General features: G+C 36.7%; 2 protein-coding genes across 6 annotated transcripts in view; both read right to left on the reverse strand.

The window, feature by feature from the left end:
• Positions 1–14,391, reverse strand: part of Wnk (Wnk kinase) — a 128,344-nt gene extending 113,953 nt beyond the window's left edge. For all 5 annotated transcript variants that reach the window (XM_071594360.1, XM_071594363.1, XM_071594362.1 and 2 more), the window contains exons 1-9: positions 14,216–14,391; positions 13,531–13,703; positions 11,577–11,797; positions 11,127–11,284; positions 10,884–10,972; positions 7,359–7,587; positions 3,998–4,895; positions 2,480–2,577; positions 1,115–1,340 (exon numbers count right to left, since the gene is read on the reverse strand). In XM_071594360.1, coding sequence (XP_071450461.1) covers positions 1,115–1,340; positions 2,480–2,577; positions 3,998–4,895; positions 7,359–7,587; positions 10,884–10,972; positions 11,127–11,284; positions 11,577–11,797; positions 13,531–13,703; positions 14,216–14,380 — 2,257 coding nt within the window. In that variant the 5' untranslated portion in view covers positions 14,381–14,391. The remainder of the gene's footprint in view (positions 1–1,114; positions 1,341–2,479; positions 2,578–3,997; positions 4,896–7,358; positions 7,588–10,883; positions 10,973–11,126; positions 11,285–11,576; positions 11,798–13,530; positions 13,704–14,215) is intronic.
• LOC139695320 (lateral signaling target protein 2 homolog) lies at positions 14,380–24,022 on the reverse strand. The gene is made up of 4 exons (XM_071594027.1): positions 23,947–24,022; positions 21,782–22,766; positions 14,450–14,553; positions 14,380–14,388 (listed from the first exon to the last, which is right to left on the reverse strand). The coding sequence occupies exons 2-4, from the start codon at positions 22,554–22,556 to the stop codon at positions 14,380–14,382; spliced, it is 888 nt and encodes a 295-aa protein (XP_071450128.1). The 5' UTR covers positions 22,557–22,766; positions 23,947–24,022.
• Positions 24,023–24,024: the final 2 nt, after the last annotated feature.

The following is a 24,024-nucleotide window of genomic DNA, read 5'->3' on the forward strand; positions in this document are numbered from 1 at the left end:
ACAGCAAAATTTTCTTCACAACTCACAAGGTTTTAAAGCATTTGTCTCCAGTCTTACACTCCTCTAACCTCTGCCATATTCCTTCATCTTCTGCCATCAACCCCTCCTATTCACCCCATCCTCCTCTCACTTGCCATCTAATCCCCTAAACAGCTCCTCATTCCAGTAGAAGTCCCTTTATGTAATCCTCAAATAAACATTATCCATACCTAAACATTACCCTGAATGCAATCAGGACATGTTCCCAGAGAAGGATGATAATTCAAATCAAATGTACCGCCACACTCCAAAATGTATACTAATATATGATTATTTGATGCCCAAGGACCATTTTGCTTTTGTCACTGAGAGGCTTGGTACGCAACCACACCAAATCATACTATCCCATAAATTCAAGAATTATAAATGGAATTAACTGACCTTCTAGAAATTTTACAAATACAAAATACCTCACAACGGCAAGGTGTATGGCAGGGGATTTGTTCACACCGGCCACATTCAGTATGCAAAGTGTGGCGATCATGTAATGTACATAAAAGACATACATACAAAAAATTGCTTTTTTGGGAAATGGGAAAAAAAATGAAATGCACCAAATTCATGGAGAAAGGACACACTTGAATTTAGTTTCTTAAATAATGGATTCCGAAACAATTTTTGTACACACAAACCTTTCAAGAATGCAAGAATGAAGAAAATGTAATTCATACAAAAGAAACTTGAAATATTATTATGTTCAAATTCAAAATAGCTCATTTTATGTAAATATTTAACGATTGCATGTTTCTTGGGTGGCAAAACATTAGCTTGTCCTTCTAAACATATTACCCATCCTGGCTACAAGACTATGCGAATACTACTTGTCCATGACCATGCCAAACAAGGCAAATGACAACTGAAGAACTTGATTTCACATAAAACAATCAAGCATTTTGGAGAAATTACAATTTCATGGAGTCGGAAAATAAGAGTGGACCACAAAATTGTTTTTCTCAAGTGCTGAATACAACAACAATGTGCATTTTTAAAGCAGTAATCAGATGGCATAATCACTGAAATAAACACTTGATTAAATTTAATAAAAAGCTCCACATGTTTACATTATTTCTCATACCTTGCACAAAACTTGCACCTGAAGCTGGAATCTGATGATGGTGGTAAACCTGCGTAATATGAGGACCTTGGGATATGTTTCCTGATGCAGTTGATGACACAGCGGTGTGGGTTGCAGTTGGCATTTGGGTAGGATATGTGCTATTGGGGAAGGAGATTGGTGCAGATGCAGACATGGTGGGACCATTAGAACCAGCGAACTGCTGTTGATAGTACTGCTGATGAGGCTGAAATGCAAAACATAATATTAGCATTATGTAACAAGATATCAATGGTAAAATTTTTAATTTAATTCGGAGAGGGATTAAAAATGAGTCCTTTTCATTCATTTCACCTCTGAACTTAATGGAGTGGTATAACTAATAAATATGCATATTGAGAGAAAATGGGTGGAATGAACAAGCAAATAGTAATAACCCCAAAACCAAGTCAATTATTGTCAGTTCAACAAGACTAATCAAAGCTCCCCACAGAACATCCTGATAATAAATGCAATTGCATACCTGCCACACCAAACCAACTCAGCTCTATTTTAGAGCAAGTTTTCATTAGGGTATGGGTTAGTTTGTGGTGTCTACTACAAAAATGAGACAAATAAAGAGATTATTCGCAATGCTGGCCAAAAAAGTGGATGCCACTCATGGCACAACACATCATTATTTGATTTTTACTGCATTACCCATTATAACAATGCACAAAGTCTTTAACTGCTATGGACTGACTTTTGAATTTGTGTTACCTTCATTTTTGACATTTCAAAGCATGGCCATGAACATCACTCATTACAAAATGCAAATTTTTTAATATTATATAACTGAAGAAAATAATTTGTCTTTCCTTTATCAAGTCCATAGCATCAAAAATAAGAATATTTCCCCATTTCTTCAAACGTATCACTGAAACCCATTTTTTACTCACGGGTCATTTTTTTGGACTGGATCCTCCAAATAGTATTTTTTTCACCCTGAACACTTGTTACATTTTTTTATCACCTTCCTCACTATAAGAAATCTGCTTACATTTCAAAGATATATTCTCTTAAATACACCTCACATTCAGTTTGTCAGATATCAAAAAGAGAAAAAATCTTCACTTGCATGTATAGAAATTAATTCATTTATTATCAAAAATGGATATATTCAATGTATACCATGACTGATTTCGAACTTGACTATACAGGTACATCAAGATACATCTACATGAGATGCCATTGTGAAGAATAATGAATTGAAAAAAAATTAGAAGAATGCAAAAGAAAAAAACCACAAGACATCAATGATAAATATGCAATGTAATAAATAATAGCGTAAAGAGTCATGAGTAATATCAGAAAATACCTGCGCATATTGAAATGGGAGAAATGTACCTGTTGCTGCACAAAAACAGTCTGCCCATGAATTAGACCAATTTGATGTGCAGAATCTGCTTTCTGCATTGTTGAATATGCTGAATCTGTGACAGGATCTGCGTAGAAAAACGTGCAAACATTATTTATGCATATTTTACAGCTATAACACCTATTAAAATGATTTTAATAGTTAAAAAAGATGATGATTAGAAATAATAATAAATTTGTTTACATGAGAACTATATGGCAAAGTACATATTTTAGCCAACAAACCATGATAATTAATGCGTTCACATGACTAGGGCAATAATACTTTGGATATGATAATTTGGTATATTTAATAAACATGAATAACCATGGCACACTCCACTATAGAGTAATATTAATAGTATGCAAGAACCAGTCTGCATGAATGAAGAGAGATGAAATATTAACGAACACCAACTGAACCAAAAGTATACAAATACTGAAAACAAAATAAACTTATTCAGAGAATGTCTAGCAGAAAAACATATAAGCACTAATATGACAATTTATTTGATGATTCAAATGGAGATGAAAAAATGAACAGATGCACTTTAAACTTTAACTGCTAAAGAAATCATTTTAGACCATCGAACTTTGCAGTAGAAGGTTTACCAAAAAATGATATACTTTTAAGTTAACTTTACAAGAAACAAATCGAGACTATAGAATTTTGCAGCAGATGTTCACAGTTTGTGATACATCAGCTCAACTGCCAGCATAAATATTAACATACGCTTGTGAATGACACAATAGCTAGAGAAAGGAGACAGTTTAATTACTGCACCTAATTGAAGAAAATCGATTGAAATCTTAATTTTTTTAAATCTATGCAGCCATCTGTGGGTGAAAATAAAAAAATCAATTTTCTCAATCTCAAAAATTTCCAGAATAGTATATCCAAATGAGATCCAACCTAAGTTACTTTGAGTATTTTTACCCTAGTTATGTAAAAATTAGATTCCTTACTTCATACCATCTTGGTGTGATGTGTCCCCAAACAAACAAACAAAAATTAATTTTCACATTTACACATTACAACTCTTAAATTATTTGTATATTATGATTACTTTCTATCAGTGACCTCATTACTACTAAGGCATCATAGGTAACCCTCTCCTTTCTAAACCCAAACTTATTTTGCCCTCTATAACTGGTACCCTCTTTTCTATCCTTTGGTTGTAGACCCTACGCTCTACTTCACTGTATAAGAAATAAAACTATTTCCTGTAGTTCTCATATCCTGTCGCTTTTCCCTTTTCTGGGTTGGGAATGAGGTAATAGTGATCAAATGAAACCAACTGGACAAATTCCTTCCTCGCAAATGCTATGAATGAGTCTACAGCATTTCTCCATTCCGAGTTTACACTGAAAAGAACAATGAGTAGAACTACGAAACAACTGAAGATTCTAAAGCACCTTTGAAGGAATTTCCCATTGTATTAATTCATATCCATGAGGTAAAAAATATATCTTTTTTTAAAAATATTAATTATTCAAACAACAACATACCATTTACGACATCAGCTCCAGAGTCTTTCTCAACACCATCCTTATTAAGCTGTTGCACAGTTCCTTGTGGAATTTGGTTCATCCCCATTATTTGAGTAATTGTCTGAGCATTCGTTAAAACTTGCTGCTGATTTATGGGCTGCACCTTTTGATTCAAAACTTGTTGCTGTTGATGGGACATATTTTCTTGCTGCTGATTCAAAGTCTGCGGTTGGCTAATTGCTTGGGGTGGGTTCAAATTGAGCTGCTGGTTTATTCCCTGAGGTTGAGTTATGTTTTGGGGATGAGTAATTCCTTTAGCCTGGGGCACTACTTGCGGCTGAGATATCGCCTGAGGCTGGTTAATGACTTGCTGCTGAGATATAGTCTGAGGCTGGTTAATGACTTGCTGCTGGTTGATTGCCTGCTGCTGACTCAAGGGCTGTGATTGGGCAAGGTTCTGCTGCTGGGTAACTGCCTGGCCATGCCCCATATTTGGCTGTTGCACCCCCATTGATGGAGGTTGGTTTATGACTTGAGGTTGGCTGAGTGTTTGCTGGGGAATGTTGGCATGACCCATTACTTGTGCTTGAAGGGGCTGCGACTGCATCGGAATTGTTGGCTGTTGTTGTTGCTGCTGTTGTTGCTGCTGCTGCTGCTGTTGTTGTTGCTGCTGTTGTTGCTGCTGTTGTTGCTGCTGTTGTTGTTGCTGCTGTTGTTGTTGTTGTTGCTGCTGTTGTTGCTGCTGCTGTTGTTGTTGTTGCTGTTGTTGTTGCTGCTGCTGTTGCTGCTGTTGTTGCTGTTGATTCTGGATATGGATTCTCCTCTCTTCTCTCTCCCTGTTTAGTGCTTGCACTTGGGTCTTCAACATCCTTGCAACCTGCCTTGCATCCTCTTCCATTATTAAACCTGATTTGGCCTGCAAAATAAAGGTAAACAAGTTATATGATAGACAGCCAATACCTTTAGCAATCCACAGAGACAGCCTCTCGCATCACAAAGGAATCCTGAGGTGGAAAGTACCGCATATAATGAGAATTTTGGTGTATGATGTAATGCCAAATTACAGTTTATTGCATATGATGTACATGTAAAAGAAAACAGTAATACAGATGTCTATACATGCCATTCACAGTTCGTTCTATACTGGAGTGTCAATCAGAATATGAGCAAATTTGGAAATCATTAAAATGTCAAAATGGTTTTTGGACAACCACATATTCTCAGGCTCTGTCTTAGCCTAACCATCCATATTTTCAACAATATTTGTTTTTTGTGGCTTGTTTTCCATGATAATTCATTTAATTTAGTCTGTAGCACCTTCAATTGCTTGTAAACAGTCAGATTATGATTCACCACTCAGCATCCAAATAGGGATTGAGACATTGAAAAATCTTGCCATGTCTGGGATTTGAACCAGACCCTTTGGGTTAGAAACCAGTATGACCCCCCTACGCATTTAATTTTGCATGCTGTACTTAACACGTTGCATATCAGGATATTTAAATGGGTTTTAACCCTCCGTTTTGATAGATTTTCAAAGTGAAGCTTTGAACATGCATTGATTCATTAAGATCATCATAACACTCTTAAAAATTGAAAATTTTCAATGGAACTTTGAATGTAATACTCACAAATAATTTTAGTATTTCTTATTAGAGTGATGCTTCATGAAACATTTTCCTTTGTGGAGTGGAACATCGCAAGAAGAGCACACATATCTCGTCTCCTTCCTAACTTTTCTTGAAGCACACACTTAGTGTCTTCTTGTGTGGTATTTGTTTTTCCCTTACCCATGACATGAAAGAGATGATGTTTACTAAGGCCTCTCGAAAGACACTGTGGGTGATCCGTGCCATGATCCCTTGAAGGAAAACGCTGCATTGACTTATCATCTCAGTCATCCTCTGAAGATGAAATGCTATTTGATTAATTTAGTGTTAAATAAACCCTCAAAGCATTCAAAGGAGCACAATTAATAAGCCACAGCACTACTTTCTATGACCTTTTCATTGTTTTTCTCATGATTGTATTATACAATAATTACATATCCGCCCTGTCTAGGCCTTCCATGAACTTATTTTATTTCAAAATGTTGATGGCGTTGGCAGATATTTTTCAGTGGTATACCGATCCCTACTTGAGGTGCTTTGTGGAGGGCACTTTGAGTGGGTACGCCATCTGTTGGATGGGACATTAAGCCGCAGACCCCTTGACAGCTTTCATTAAGAATAGGCTAATGCTGACGTTGGGTTTCTTCACCACCCTTCATCCTTTCCCATCAATCCCTAATGACCTCAGCTGCTGGTCGCCTCCCCTAAAAATGACTACTAAAGAAGCAATTCACTTTCACAAGAAAATGTGCCCTGTACCTTTTTCATTGTTTTTACCCCAATCTTCAATGTGGCACAAAGCCCTCTAGTTGATCCGATGGTTGTAGTAGAGATTCCCGTTAAAGTATTGTCTTCATTGCCGCTATAATCAGAGTCACTTTCACTTATCAAGAGAGGAGTGGATTTTCTATTTCTGATCTTCACTAAAATACTAGAATCACTTCCACTCTCATCGTCATACTCTAATGGCACACCTGACAAGTCATCGGCGCACAGATCTGATAAAATTTCTTCCTCCCGAAAAGCACTTTCTTTAAATATTTTGAAAAGTGAGGAAACCCTCTGGTAAGACAAACCCGACACCAAAATCATAATTCACTGGGACTCAAGGAAACGAACTAACTCAAGACACATCAAGAGAAGGAACTGACCAGAGCTGTAAAAGAACTATGGACAATTCATTATTGGCTCCCCCATTCTTTTCATAATGAAAGTTTATGTTGATGGAGCAGAGCTGAGAGTGCATTCTTTTAGCTAGGAGTGGAACTTGCAGGCAAGGCAATGTCCTTGAGGCAATAGAGATAATAATAAGGCAAGGTGTTATGGTACCCCAGGAAGAGATGAAAGTAATATTACCTTCAAAATGAAGAAGGATGACAAATAAGTTTCCAGCTGTTGAAATTGAAGTTGTGTACCATTACAGAAAAACGGTTTGGGATTTAAATACAGTTGAATGGCTTTAACTATTAAAATTACTCAACAAAATAAAAAATTAAGTTATGACTGTTCTTATTAAGTAACGTAAGGCAAATGAAAAATTACCACCAAATATGTAAATAATGTTAATTAAAAGTGCAAAAAGATGCTCCGAAATAATGAGAATTCTCATTGTCGTATCCATCCATAATGGTTGGGATTTAAATGATGAAAATTCTCACCATCCGTACGAAATATGTTAAGTAGCATAATACTAGCCACAATAAATGTTTTAAATATCATATTCAAAGGGCCACCCTAAAAAAAATGTGAAAACCATCTCTATAACATACCATTTCGGTGGCCACTTCATCAGCATCATCTGCTCGAATGTCAAACTCAAACTGAATAGCTTCATTTTCCTTGTGCTTATTTGAGCGCTTCTTGGGATCAAGCACCCGCAACCGAAATTCGACCTTCTCTGCCCCACTAGCCACAGCTGCTTCCCTTGATATCATCTCAAGACGCAAACCGACATCTTCGGCAAAGAACTCATGTGTAAGAAGATCCTTGACTTCAGGCCTGGTTGAAAATTTGAAAAAAAAAAGGAAAATGTAACAAACAACAATGTGAGCAACCAATTTAAAATACAATTAAGGTGGTATAGAAGACTCCGAATTTCCATTTGAAAGAAACAAAAAAAATTTATAACCAATTATGTTTAAGGTAAGCGGCACAAAAAATGGCAAATAAAAGAGCAATAATATAAAATCATAACGGAGAGCATGAATTCAATAAATTGTTTGAATTTTGGAGTACTGGTTTAGAAAACATACACAGGAAATGAATGATTAATAATGAACTGTTCAAATGGCCCTCGAGGCATACATGAGAATTTCCACCAATACATTTTCACAGAACAATGCATTTCACCACCCAATGACGTACTCATAACACACAATATCACGTAACCATCATGTAATGGTGAGGCACACTGTGCTAAGGAAATAAATTTTATGATTTTAATGGAAAAAACCTATAGCACAAACTATTCAATAACAATAAAATTGCATTGTTCGCATGTTTAATTTCAATGGTAAGGACATTTTGTAGAAGAGATCATGCATTGAAACCTTGACTTTACACCCTAAGAATTTGTAATCATTTCACGTATATCCTTTTCTTGATTTGTATTTCTCTGTTAAAATTTGGGCACATTAATGTGTGAAGGACATGAACGATGGTGGATAGTATACAGAATTGGACAAAATGCCACAAATCTCCAAATATAAGAAGGTTTGAGAATTCACAAGTCAAAATTTTATTCCTCAGTCGGATAAAGTGACCAAACCCCTGGGCTCAAATTTGGTTGGACAGGTTAGTTGGGTTAATGTAGAGGATAAAAATAGGAGCAATATATAATTTATTAATTTTGAAAGTGAAAATCAATCAATAAAAACTAATTGAAAAATAAAACGATAAATGACTATGGTTCTATGAAGAAATGGTACCTTCAACAGTTTAAAAAAAATTTCCAGATATCAGCTTCTCTTTTGGATTAAAAGGGGACAAAAGAATGTTATCTAATCTCAAGCAATGCTCAGGGATAAAGGTACATATATACCTAATGGAATCTGAGGTTTCCAACTCATTTATCCACTATGGTAATGACTATTAATGACATTCTCTCTCCACATCAGGGTGTCTCTTGGCGACAAGTTTCTCAAGCTATTTTGCAGATTTCTTCAAGTCAGAAGTCACAATATATTAAAGGCCAAAAGCGAGGCATCGTCACTTCTGACCTGAAAATGCGAACGGCATATCTGGAAAAACTCCAGTTGCCAAGAGACACCCTGGAATGGAGAAATGCCCGAAGGCTATTACTATTGTTATTAACATACCTTAACTTTGACAATTTGAACTAAGTAAGCTTAAAGAGAATTACAAATGGAAAGCCTTTTTAATGACAAAGAGAAAAAAATATCTGGAAAGTCACCATCTTTTTATTTCAATTAGTATAGATCAGATATTAACATTAATTACTAATTATGATTCACAGCGAGATATAATAAGAGATCATGTGAGTATTCATACATTCACTCTTGTTTTGGCTTGAATGTTGGAGGTGATACCTACAAGCATCTTTCAAAGTTTCCAATCTGCCATTAAGTCATCATTTTATTTACGTTAGTTCCACACATTTTTTAATGTCTCCAGGACCAATTCTTCCCTTATCCACTTATTTTAGTACTTTAGAAAAATATCAACAATTTAAATTAATCACTTAAATTACTTTATATTCTCTCAGGTTTTTTACCTGGAATTAATTTACCAGCAATATTGTACATTTCTACTATTTTTCCTCATAACTTTTGCTAGTAAATATTACTATGCACTCAAGTTTTTGTGAAATGCTAAAGATAATTATAGCAACAATCTAACTTTTATTTAGATAGAGGCTGAGAAAACTTGGGGGTTAACTTTCTTTATTTCTTATTCCTGCTTAAATTTATTCATACTTGAGAATTTTAAACACCAAGGATTTTTAGCAAAAGTATACGAGTGCTGAAGATAAGGATTTTTAGCAAAAGTATAAGAGTGCTGAAGATTTCTATGAATATGGCAATAATTGGAAAAAAGAATGATTGCACTAAAAGCAACATAATGTTGGACTTAAAAATTTGAGATATACACAATTCTGATAAACTAGATACTATTACCACCTACCAAATGCAATCAAAATTCAAGATGGAAAGGAAGCACTATAATGATTGGGTTAATGAATGGAAGTACAAAATAGAAATAACATATTTTATTATTTCCTAACATAATAATACTCATTCAAATCTTAAAAACCAGCATAATTTTAAACTGGTGGTTTCTCAGCTGTTATGGTCCTTTCAATTCTCGCATAATGAGGCTTTACTGCAAGTATGAGTCATTTGGCTGATAATCAACGGCATTAATTATAATTATTTCATACCAACTGTACTGTCAATACAATAAAATAAATTAAAAGTCCTCAGTCTTTCTCATCAGATCAGATCTGTCTACAGACATAACTTACTTTAAGCTGGTTATCAAGCTTTTTGAAAAAGTGACATCTATCCCTGTTTCTATAAATGTGCTCACTAAAAATGTACAACAGTGACAACTATGACTAATTGATTAATATTCTTTGTTGAAAGTATAAAATGTTCACCACAACCACATGTTAGTGCAACAAAAGAATAATGAGAAATAAAAACTTGCAGCTGTGTAATGCATATATGAAGTAAAGGGTACTGAAATGAGGTTTAACTGTTTCTAGGTGCAAATATACAACCACTTCCATCATAAAGAAACTGGAGCAATATTGAGGTATTGGTTTCAAATTGCCAGAGATTCAACTATAATCATTTCAACAAGATTTCAATTAAAGTAAATTTGCATCTCATTGCATCACGATTAGGCATTATTTCCAAGTGTAAAATATCAAAAACCAGATGTGCCATTTCCAAGTTCAGTATAATATCGAATGAAAAATATCTGAGGAAAATCCTCAAGTGTGAATGCCAAAACAGCTGCTTACCAGACACATGCAGTTTCATGTACACATGCTGAAGGCTGAATAAACATATTAATGTGGGGGAGAAAGGAATTTATTTATAATTCTCTGTCTAATAGGAATCAAGATTTCAAAAGAAAGCATTTCCGGAGCGGGAAAACAAAGCAAGGTTCTTCTTTTATGCTAGCTGCAAGAACTTTTTTTTACCAAGTTTTATGACAGTTACAAACTTCCTTGGTTACATTTTTTTGAATTTATGCTATATTCCTTTGTCCTCCACAAAAGTGTAAAAGATGGGATTCACTTTGAAAAAAAAATAACAATGAATAACCTTTCTTCTTTCTTCAACCTTATGCACCGTTCAATGATGTCTCTAATCTCAGGGTTCTCGACACGCTCATAACTTAGTGGCTTCACACCCTGAGAAAATAAAAACAGTAACAATTTTTCAAAAGGGCAAAAATGAAAATAAAATAATTAATTACTATTTCAATTTTACTACAATGGTGCAATGAGAAAGAACGTTGGATTTGGACAGGGTGGTGCAGTAAACCTAAAAGGCCAGGACACTTACACTGACAACTTTCTTGTATATCTGAGCAGGGCCTGTGCACTCAGAGTATGGATATTCTGATGTTGCCATTTCAAGCATACACATCCCAAAGGCGTAAACATCTACACTTTCATCATAATGTTCCTCATACATTTCAGGAGCCATGAACTCAGGAGTACCTAAAAGGGAAGAATTTCATCAGTTAATCAACAAAAAATTATGACACAAAAAATTATGACCGTAGCTGGAGACCAGATACCTGACATTGCTAATAATGATCAGAACACTTAATACTCAAACAATACTAGGAATTAATATGCAACAACGTATAAATACGGGAAAATTTACAGAAATAGTATGGGATTCTGTATTGTAATTGGTTCAAAATTGGAATTTTTATCACTGAAATTATGTACATTTCATTTTACATCTTATCTATGTAATTAAAAAAAGAATTATATCAAATCATACCAATCACAGATTTAGCAAAAGATCGATTCTTTAGAGTAGCCAAGCCTAAGTCTCCTATTTTGACTGATCCTGTGGTTCCAGTGATGAAAATGTTGTCACACTTTAGATCCCTGTGGATGATAGGAGGGGACCTCGAATGCAGAAATGAAAGACCCTTGAGTATTTGCCGGCACCAGGATTTGAGGACCTTTGGGTTGATCTTCTTAAAGCGACGCAAATAACTGTAAAATGCAAAACAAAACAGTGACAGTATTTGGGACCTAGAAAAAATGTTTAAAATTTTATGAACAGTTCAAGTATTAGTTTTAAAGTAACATGCGATAAGATGCTTACTTATTCATGAATAAGTAATAGTATGAGGTACCGAAACAACGGCAACTCAAAATCATTGTGCAACAAATTCAGACTAACAACTTATTTTCTCCGTTGTAATTCCTTACATTTTCCTGATTGTCCTAATGGCCTTGATGTTTCTTTCTAAATATTTTCTACAGAATGTCAGGAGTCTGATTAGATAAATACTTAAAGTAAATCATCCTTTATCAATGGACATGCCTTTGTTATCACTGGACATGATTCTAGTATAGTTTTGGTTTCTGTCAAGATCTATGAGGGTGGGGTGAAAAGTTTCCGGCTTGACCTAGAGATGGCCAGCAGATCTAATTTTTGGTTTATATTCCATAGTTTTATATAACTCACTATTTGCGTATTATTTTCAGGTTGAATGCTTTGTTGGCATAGATTTGAGAGCTGTCAGAACAAGACGCCTCGATTGCTTACGTGAAAATGGAAAAATCAGAGAAGCGTGTGGTCATCAAATACTTCTATTTAAAATGCCTAACACCACTTCAAATTAAAGAATAACTGGATTTCACACTGAAAGACTCTTTTCCATCATATTCATCAGGTAAACAGTGGGTTTTTGAATTTAAGAAAGGCCGCACGAGAACTTCTGACAAATCACATTCAGGATGCTACGTTGAGGTCACTACTGCCGAAATGACTGAAAAAATTCATAAAATGGTATTGAAGGATCACAGATTAAAAGTTATTGAGATAGCGGAGACTACTAGGAAGTCAACTGAACGTGCAAGCAATATTTTTTCTGAACATATGGGCATGGAAAAGCTCTGTGCTAAGAGGGTGCCGTGATTGCTAACACACGATCAAAAACTGATCCGGATAACTGGTTCAATCAAAAATTTAGCGCTTTAAAAGCTAAACCCCAACTAAATTTTGCATCCATTGATAACTGTGGATGAAACTTGGATTAACCACTAATTTCCTGAAAGTAAACAGCAGTCAAAACATGGATTGGACCAGTTGAACCAACCCCAAAGAAGGCAAAAATGATAGCGATGGCTAAAATCTTTGAATTGCTCCCCCATCTCCCAAATTCACCAGATTTAACCCCCAGTGAATATCATCTATTTTTTAACCATAAAAGATGGCTATGAGGTAAAAAATTTGACAGCAAGGAGAAAGTCATTGATGCTGTAAATGAGTATTTTGAGGAGCTTGATGAATTGGATAGTAAAAATTGGTATTATTGCATTAGAGCACTGTTACGAAAAATGTATCAACCTTGATGGAAATAATGTTGCAAAATATAGAGGAAAAAAAAAACAAAAAAGTTGTCTTTCTTTATCAGGTTGGAAACCTTTCACCCCACCCTCGTACTAGCACAATGAACTATGCTCTACACAAGCATGTCTAAAAATAAAAGAAACATTATCCTCAATTGCACATCATAACACCACTTTAAAAAAAGAAAATCATTCCATTTCCTGTTGTTGTCCCAAATTTATTAAGAAATTGAGCAATTTCAGACTTTTTCCAAGGTATTTGGTTTTTCACCCCAAATTAAGGCGATAATTTCATCTAAGACAATTAAGATATAATTTTCTAGGCAATAACTGAGAATAAAAGGATTGTAATTAAAATGTGCACTCACGTTTTGAGAGTACCCGAAGTCATTAGTTCAGTAACAAGGACGATGTACTTTCTCTTGGTTAACGTAACTTCCCAGTAATCATAAAACCTAACAATATTCGGGTGTTGCAAACCTTTCAACATCTCAGCTTCTTCTCGAAACCTTAACCTTTCAGTCTTATTTAACTTTTTCTCCTGGAAATAATTAAAAATAAAAAAATTAACACAAAAATATAGCTTTATGCAGCACAGAATAAATAAATATACGATAATATAATGGAAAACCGAAGACCTTTCGACACCAGATAAAAAAATAGACAATAACAGTAACAATGCAATTGGTGCTATGAATAACTAGGATAGTTAAAAAAGTTACCACAGTTACTGCAGTATTTAGGTTTACACACTTATTAGAAGTTAAATTTTGTAAATAAAAAAGCAGGTACCATATAATCTAGGATGCACATGCAACGAGCAACAATTACACAATATAAGAATGCCTCATTACAGTGAGGAGAGGAAATTGATAGTTGCTCGAATACTTCTGGTTTTGTAATTACAAATTATTCAGTATTTTCTTATATTGTTGGAATCACATTAACATGAAAATTCATCATACAAGATCACCGGAATTACTGTACACCTATACACCATCAACTAGATTCTTTTATTAGATGATCTCCGGAAGCAAAATTTCAGAAACTTGCCTGCAATTCACACCATGCTACAGCAACTCCTGTTTGGGTATCCAAACCTCTATATACAGTCTTAAAGCTTCCTCTCCCAATTTCCTCCTCAAACTTCAGAAACTTTCCATCTGGGGACACTCCAATTGCTTTCTCCTCATCATCATCCTCACCATCCCCTACCATTACACCACCTCCACCCCCATTTGGGCCGCCGCCACCACCACCCCCACCACCACCACCTCCAGCACCCACCCCTCCTCCTCCTCCCCCACCAACTCCGACCACACCTCCCACACCCCCTCCCAGCCCCTGTCCTGTCTGCCCACCGCTGTCTGCTATCTCAGTTCCTCCCGTCCCTGAAAGAATTAAGTAAAATCAATTTAAATTTACATAATACTACGCGAGTCATCTCTTAAATTTTCTAAGAAATTTTTCAACACCCCACACATACATGTAATTCCTTTTCCTTTAATAGTAAATTCTAAATAAACTAAGGGTTTCTCATGGGAAGTAGGTTCAACCCATCTTAAGCAAACCTCTTATTCTCTCACAGAACAAGACTTCCTGTTGAATCAATTCCTGAAACCCCTATTATGGCTGAGATATGTCAACAATATTTTCCTTCTCTGACAACATGGTACATAATCCCTTAAAACCTTTATCTCCAACTCAACACTTCATCAGCTTCTTAGATGTTAACACATCACTAACTGACAACGAATTACACACCTCTATACATGTCAAACCAACCTTCAAGCAAGAATTACTCTATTATAAAAGTTACCACTCTTATCATACCAAATGCTCCATCCCTTACCATATTCGGACAGAGAATCTGCAAATCATCCTGATTCACTAGCTAACTTCCTCTCAAACCTACACCATTCCCTCCTTCAATGAGGACACTTTGAACCCCTCCTGAGCATAAGAACTAGAAAATAGGCAAACATAAACCTTTGTCCACCATACACACCCAACCCCTTTCAATTTGTAACACTTACTCCTCTGGGATAATCTCTGAGATCCATCCTAAAAAACCTCTACCCCATCCTCAAGAACCACAATTCCACAACCAACCTTTTCCCCAAATGCCCCTCCATGGCATTCCAATTTGCCAATAACCTTCCAGATCTCTTCAAATCAACCAATCAACTTATGAAATCCTTGCCTCATCCCAAAGCCAAAGACCATGCCCTGAAATAAGCCAAGATCTAAAACCTGCCCTATTTTGGAAACCCAAATCCCACCCCTCTCCCATCTGCTCTTTAGCTTCCTCTCACCTATCCCTAATCCTCCAGCTAAGTACTTCATCTCATGAAGGGCCAAACTAGGCCCTGCCTTCTACATCGGCCAATTTACTCTTCTTGGACAATTCTTCCCTACCTGCCATACTCCCAACCCCGAAGTACACCTCCCATTGCAACACTCCCTTTAAATTAAGCTCCAGTTCAGCAACCCTACCACCCTACGACACCTCACTCAAACTAGAAACACTAGAGTAGGTGTACAAATAACTCTTAAACACCTATTATTTCCAAGGGATTAACATCAAGCATTAAACAGCCCGTTCTCCACAATCTTCAAAAGGTTACGTTTCAACCGCTCTCCAGCCCACTCACTGCTTCCCATCAGGATCACATCCATCTTCACTACAACATCCCTACGTGAGCCCAATGTTGTGTTTATCTACAGCCAAATGAACAGTATGAAAACTAACATGGTAAATACCACTCTCCATGACTGGGTCACCTTGAACCTCTGCTTCCTATCAGAAGACAGTAAGGCTTACTCTTGAGGGATTCAATATCCCACTAGGGACACTAGTTCAAAGAAGGCTCCAGGTGTTGACAGCCTGATCGTCACATTTCTTCGGCATTTATGGAAGCTATTGCAGCGACCCTTCTTTTTCATGGTAGATGTGAGCTTCCGCTCACCATGTACAAGGCAGAGATTATCCTACAGCATAAAATGGATGATTGCCAGACTGCAAACAGTACCAATACATACAAAGGATTATAAAAATATTCCTCCTTTCCTTAAACTGTCAGTGGTTATCGCCTAGGTGGTATTGCCAGAAAAAGGAGCCATAATTCCCATTAGGACTATTCTTGATAATATTGCACAGATTTAGGATGTGATCACCTGGGCAAAAGATCTTGGACAATGGTTAGCCAATATGTTACTGGACCAGAAACGGACGGACCTATGATAGCATAAGACATGAAAATCACTACTAAGTCATAAAATGTATGGGATTTAATAATCAATTCAAGAAGAGAATACATATCCTTTATGAGGATGCCATATCTTTGTGAGGGACACTTCCTCCGTCGCCTCTCCCTTCTGTTTCTCAACAGGTGTACGACAAGGATGCCCTCTCTCAGGGGTACTTTTACACCATGGCCCAAGCCCCTCTTCTCCAGCTAATGCATCAAAAACTGGAAGTGGTACCCATTCTCAGTGGGAGGGGGGGGGGTCACATGCATGATGGCATATGCAGATGATATAACCATTTTCATTGGAAATAATGATTTTGGGGTTATAGAGGGGACTTTTCAACAAAATGGAAATGTTTTGGGTGTTATCCTAACTAAGGGAAAATCTGTAAGTTTGAAATATGGAAATGAAAAAAGGGCACTGATTGCAGTAAACGAAGTTAGTAATGAGGTCCCTAATAGAGAAGAGCATTGAACACAATTAGCATGCATTTGTCAGTTTTGCAGATTAAGATAAGGTATTTCATAGAGTGAATTGGGTACAATAAATGAATGCACTGCAGAGGATAGGATCATATTGGAGGGATAAGGAGATTTATCCACAACCTTTAGATGGCTCAGATGAGAGTGAAGGATGGAGAGTCTGGGTAAGAAGTGTTAGGGAGAGGAGTAAGACAGGGGTGTGCCCGTTATCACAAGTACTTTACAAAATATAAGCGGAGGAAATGGGTTTAGAGGCACAGGAAGAACTGAAGATAGGAATGAAAGTCGATTAAGTATTCATAAAATCAGTTAGGCTTGTGGAAGATGAAGCTTTAGTTAACCAGTCTGCTATGATCACAATAATTGATGAATGCATTAGAAAATCAATGTGTTAAGTATGGCATGATTTAATGTAAGCAAAACAAAGGTTATGGGGTTTTTGAGAAGGAAAATGGCTAAGTTAAATGTTAAAATTGGAAATCAAAATCTAGAAGGGGTTGATCAGCTTTTCTATTTCAGAAACGTTTTCATCCAAAATGGTCCAAGTAGTAAGGATATAAGTTGAAGAATTACATTAGACAAAGAAGTTTTTACAAGGAGGGAATTGATAACATAGACATTGAATAGTGATGTAATGAAACAGCTAACTTTGACGTGGAGTGTGGTTTCGTATGGTACAGAAACATGGCCATCAAGGCAAGATGATAGGTATAAATTGGAGGCTTTTGAATTTAGGTGTGCCAAAGGATGAAAAAAGTGAGATGGACAGAAAGGAAAACAAATGAAGTGCAAGGGGGAGAGGGGGAAATGTAGAAGAGTTAGGAAAGATGGATCCAGGGCATTTTGATTGGCCATGGGATGTTGAAGTCGGTGATAAGAGTTGACAATGTTCGGCAAATAAAATAAGGAATAGGATAGGCATGTTGGATGGAATGGGGAAGGGGGGAAGTATACAGAATTGAAGAGGGAAGTTATTGTAGTGTCAGATGTCAGGAGAGGCAAGTAAATGCATTGCTGTATAATTGTAGAGGGTCGTAGTAGTCCAGGGGTAGAGCGTTGGACTACTGAATGGAGGGCCAGGGTTCAATTCCTGGGCAAGTGTCTCAGGGCACCTGCAGCTCTACCCAAGCTATATGATTTTTCGGGTACCAGATCTTCCTGCGAAACCATAACCGGCACAGGAAAAGGAACTAGCCCCCCTAACCTGATGTGTGCATTTCACACACCGTCGGGCTTAGTACTGAGTGGACTCTACCATCACCTACCAAACCGACCTTTGGATCGATTATTGTTCATGGTTACATGGTATAATTGTACAGGCTGTGCCTATTCAAAGCCTACCTTAAGCAGTAAAATAACGGTTATAATCTGGATTTCTAATAGTTTTCTAATGTAGGCCTTTAATACTATCATCATGCATTTGTATAACATGTAGTCTCATCCAGCGCATGATCTCCGATGAAATGATTTCAATTAAAAAATACCTCTGAAGCATTCTTTTACTATGCATCAAAACTGTTTCTGGTTAACTGCATTGGAAGTAATAATTGGGTCCAAGGGTCGCGGGTTCGATTCCCGCCTGGGTGAGTTTCCCTCCATCTAGGGCTTGGGTGTTTGTAAATGTGACATTGTTATCGTTGTTAATAGTTCGATGTAAAGGCCTAAATGTGCTGTTTTCGGACTTATACTGAATAAATAAATAAATAAAAATAAATAAATGAATTGTATGTGCTATGCCAATTAAGTTATTTAGTGGGAAACAGTGAAAGCCAAGCCACTGCCCTTTTACTTACAATACTGTGGAAATACATTTTTTTACTTTGAGGTGAAAATATTGCAAGGGGTAAAAATTGGTTAATGAAGTAAAATTATGAGGACAGGATTTTCAGAAATAGGTGTGGAAAAGGATGGAAAAAACAAGCTGAATAAGGATACAAAAAATATGGTACGGAAAAGAGGAAGATATTGGAAAAATCAGAAAAACAGTTTTGTTAGGCACTTAAACCAGAACTTATGTTGCCACTAATTTACACATCTCAACCCATTTCGTTTTCAAGACTTTTATTTTGAATCTGCATGTAGAGGTATAAAGTCCCAGATTTTTAATGTGAATTTAATTCTCAAACAAGAACCTATTACAGTTTTCAACCCTAAGGTTGGTTTTATAGGTGAGGGTAACCCACCTAGCACTAAGCCCAATGACGTGAAATTCACATATTAGGGTAGGAAGGTGAAGCTGAGGGTGCCCAGAGGCGTACCCAGTAATCGAACTCAGGCCCTTGGGTAGTCCAATACTCTACCCCCTACAGGAGTAAAAAATACCAATGTGTCTTTCCACTATATTTTTTATTCGGTACAACTAGTTTTGACGTATTGGCATCATCCTCAGGTACTTATGCCAAGGCATCAAAACTAATAGTACCAAATGAAAAATTAAGTGGAAAGATACATTGGTATTTTTACTTCAGTGATAATGGATTTCCACATAGTTGCACCTGAAAACCTCAAATATCACTACCCCCTAGTCTACCATGTCCCCTCTATGTATTTCTTAAGGTTCCACATGAACATTTCCAATCACAAAAGAATGAACTCCCCTTTTCTGAATTACATTTTACCTTTTAGAAGGGTTTAGGGTCCTTTTGTAAATGAATTTTGAATAAAATATTGGCCTTTGCAGTTTGGGGAAAGAGGGCCGAGAAGGGAATTTCCATACAAAAAGAACTAAGACATTGTATCTCCCTAAATTGTATCCTTGACAAAAGTATTTTAGAGGAGCACCCAAGATGCACTCCACTTCTCTCTTGTTAAAACTTTTTAGCTGTTACTTCAAGAGGACATTGCAGCTACTATAGATATAAACAGCAGATCACAGAGGGTAACCATTAGTAAGTATGCCCCTGGGAATTAAATATGTTGTATAGCGGTTTTATGTTGGCACCTGGATCACACTATATGACATTCTAACCTGCTTATTATGACAAAGTAGCAGTGAGTCCATTTCTCCAGATAATTGTTTCATGAATCATAATTCATAAAACCTGAGTCACGGTTGTGTAGGGGTTGATCATTGAGCTACTGACTGGAGGGTCCAGGTCTCTAGGCACCCTCAGCTCCACCTAAGCTGTGCTTTTCCAGGTACCAGATCTTCCTTGGAAACCATAACTCACACCACAAGGAAAGGAACTGGTCCCTGTCACCTGATGCGTGATTTTTATATGCCGTTGGGATTAGTGCTGGGTTAACTTTACCATTACCTACCAAACTGACCTTCAATGAATGCATGATTCATGCAATTACATATATGAGTTTCCTGTGAGGGAAACATGTTCCTTTACTGTACATCACAGTATTGTAATTTACCTTTACTTTATTTATATATGTATTGATTCCTATTTACCATTTGCTCATTAAATTTTGTAAAACTAATGGTTTTTTCATTCATAGAGCCAAGAGTAGATTATCTGAATTTAGAATGGTGCATCAAACTAAATACATTTAACAATTAGCATCATAATCCCACAGCATGACAGCCTATTAGATAGGCCATTCATTTAATGACCAGTGTTTTCATGTTTAATTCCCAGGGATAGGAAAATACCCAACTTTATCCTAACTTTGTGATCTTATGGATATTAGATTTCCACATTATCTGCTGGTGGCACAGGAAAAGGAGATGATACCCAACCCTGATGAATGAACTTCATTGACTCTTAGGCCTTAGGATAAGGTCATCCCTATCTTCACCCACTGAACTGACCTTTGAACCTATTAATGTGGTAGGTTGTAATCAAAACCTAAGTTCAAATTCTTAAGCTGTACTTTAAAAGAACGGTGAACTTTGACCTTGATTCAGAAAATAAGTCGACTAGGTAGCAAATGCATCAATTTAAAAATTTTAATTGCATTTTCGTACCCAAAAGCCAAGAATTTGGTCTCGATCATGAATGATCGTAGATGTGACCCAAGAACTCCTTAAAAGCTACGTTTGAGTTACCATTTCATCTATTTAAATCTTTGATAGTTGGTTAACATTAAACTCTGAAAAAATACCATGATTCCTAGATTAAATCCTGCCTACATTTTAAGCTTATCAAAAGAGGCTCATACTCCAAATATACACTCTTCCTCATTTTTTCGTCTCACAAAATGGAAGAAAGCAGAAAAATGATGCAGATGAATGTACTTGAAACTCATACCATAGATAGAGAAGAAATGGAAGAAGAAAATAACTCAACTGTTACAAAATGAAAAGCATAAAATACTTAACCAGATCTTAAGCTGAAATTTTAAAAAGGTATAAGAAAGCTTAATCAATGAGTATGTGATTTCGTTGCATACCTATAGGACAATGAAAAAACCTATAAGTAGTAGAAAAAAAACTGTTAACATTATCTAAATGGCTGAAGTATGATGCTATAATACCAGTAAACATAAGTAAAGGAGAAAAGAATGAAGAAGGTTTACATAGAGCAATATATGGATATTTGCCCCTAAGACCTGAGGCAGGTGTCCAATAATTCATCATCAATTGCTATCTATCCCGAGAATGGTTTGATGCAGCTTCCCTCAAGCCCAACTCAAATTTAATAGATAGCAAGAGACCAATGCACAACTTTTTCAAACCTATGTCATGAAAAATGAACACCTTCTCTGATGAGTTCTTCATTATCCATTGCAAAAATTTTAATAGAACATTTATACATCACCATTTCTCCTTGTTTGAATTTTCAATGAATTGATAAAATAGTTTGAATAAAAATGACACAGGAACGGAATATGAGGCAACCCAAAGCATCTAAGAGGGCAAATGTAACTTCAAAATGGAATTTAATGAATAAATAATTTACTTGATAGTTAATATAATGACTTGATCATCACTTACCACCATCAACCACACCTCCTCCTCTACCGCTCTCCATCGCTTTGTCTTCTGCTGCAACTGCAGACTTCCCAAAGCCCTTTTCCTTCCTCAGCTCCTCCTTTTCACTCTTCTCCTTCTCACTCTTCTCCAGGTCTTGCTTTTCCTTTCCCACATCTATCCCATCAACCTTCTCTGGATCCAGAGTAGCTTTCCTTACTCGCCTGTCTGCTGAGGATACCACATCAGAGATGTCATCACTAGGCACTCGCTTATGGTGGCGATTTGAAATGGGTACAACATGAGAGTGAATTGACGAAGTCCCCGAGGGGTTCAGAGGAGAGTCATCCACATTTCCTGTCCTACGAAGCCCTGATTTTTTCACCAAGCTGACTCTGTTGGATGGCAAATTCGTGCTTGGGGTGGTCACAGGTGATGGTGACTTGCGTCTTCCCGACCTGTTTGCGGTCTTTGCGGCTCTGTTCAACAACTGCTGCTGCTGTTGTTGCAAGGCTTCCTGTTGCTGCTGCTGCAAGTGGTGGTGGTGGTGATGATGATGGTGGTGGTGGTGCGGAGGCACTTGCCCAATGCCAACATTGGATGTGCTAGACTTCCCCGTGTGTCGCAGGGTTGACTGAAAAAGTCCTCTAACAGTAGACCCAATGAGATTTCGCCGTCGTGTAGGGCTGGGCGTGGCCGCCCCTCTTCCTGATCCCTCATGTCCAACTTGAGAGCCCTCACCAGCAGTTCCACTCCCGTTGTTAACACTCTCAGGTCCTTTAATACGACTTCTACTCATGACTTGACTCAAGGAAGAATGGCTATTGCCATCATCTTCCTATTATTTGGACCTAGCTCCGAGGCCCAACGTGATGGACTGGCAGATAAAATTTAATAATGTTCACTTTGAGAAATTATCTCAACCTTCTTCTCCCACTCTATACCAATGCATAATTTACATAGCCAATTAGCTTTAAATAACTCAAATTAGGTGAAGGGCATCGTGAAGCTGAAAAGAAACAAAGAGCATAGTCGAGATAAATCAATTAACCAAGACGAATTCCAATTAACGAACATAAGCAGGAAGATATAAAAATACGAAATAGTAACGCACAGACAAATATTTTCCAATAACAAAACATGACCAATATTATTTTATAATTTAATATTTTGGAGTTTCGGCTCTTTCTCCTTTGATTTCTACATACGTCAATACATTTTTCACAAGCATTGGCAAATATTACTCTTGGTGAAGATTTGTATCGCTCAAGAAAGAAAACAAAATCTATAATAAATCTATTCAAATTAAGTAATGACCAACTGGCTTTTGGATTGATGTATTTACATTCGTTCTGACTCATACCTAGAAATTAATCATAACAAGGTCAAATTTCGGGGGAAAATATGACAATTTATTCATGTCATGGTAGAAGCTGGCAAAATGACAGCAATCAATTAGCAATGTGATACATTAGTGACTAGTATTAAGCGGTGTCGCATTATGTAAACACCACTACTTTCAATGAATACATCGATGACAAATACATCACTCACTGAGAAAACAAGATTACGATAAACATTTTAATGGACCTTGCGCATTTCATTGTGAATTAGGTCGTGTAGTACTGCAAATGTAACTACCATAAGGGGATTAATTCATCACTGCAGCAAAATAATATTCACGGCGTGTGCGTAATTGATCAGATAAGTAACAAATGAAAATCATGAGTAATACAGCGCTAAATCTCCGCAAAACGTCGTTAAGCCATTAATTCGGCTGCGGAAGAATGCGATTTCGTGTGAGGCGAAAAAAAAATTAAGCAGCAATAAAAAAGTCGGGAGAATGACAAACATCGAAGGCTGTGTAGATTGTTTGAACATCATGCACAATATCAACGAATGCCAAGTGTTACAAAAAAATACAAAAATGCAGCCATATGCCTAATTCGTATAACAGTCACGATACCATTTACAGCATTGCGTAGAACAACCTAACAATACATTTTAGTGTAAAGAGAAACTTGAAGACGTATCAATTAACTTTACATTCCGACATGGAAATACGCCTGCATAACTGACGCAGACAGCGAACCTCATAAAGAGATATAACATACTTGAGCAACTTGTAATAGGGGTTATATACATCAGCGAATGGCATTCAAGTCGTCAATTTCAATATACCTACTTACATTTCACGCAAGACGAAAGTATTACGATGAACGTTTCCTTCTCATTCCTCTGCAGCAAAATGTCTTCGTGCTTCCATC

Source organism: Hetaerina americana, unplaced genomic scaffold (genome assembly GCF_022747635.1).
Source record: "Hetaerina americana unplaced genomic scaffold, ioHetAmer1.1.p SCAF_6, whole genome shotgun sequence".
NCBI classification, from domain to species: Eukaryota; Metazoa; Arthropoda; class Insecta; order Odonata; family Calopterygidae; genus Hetaerina; species Hetaerina americana.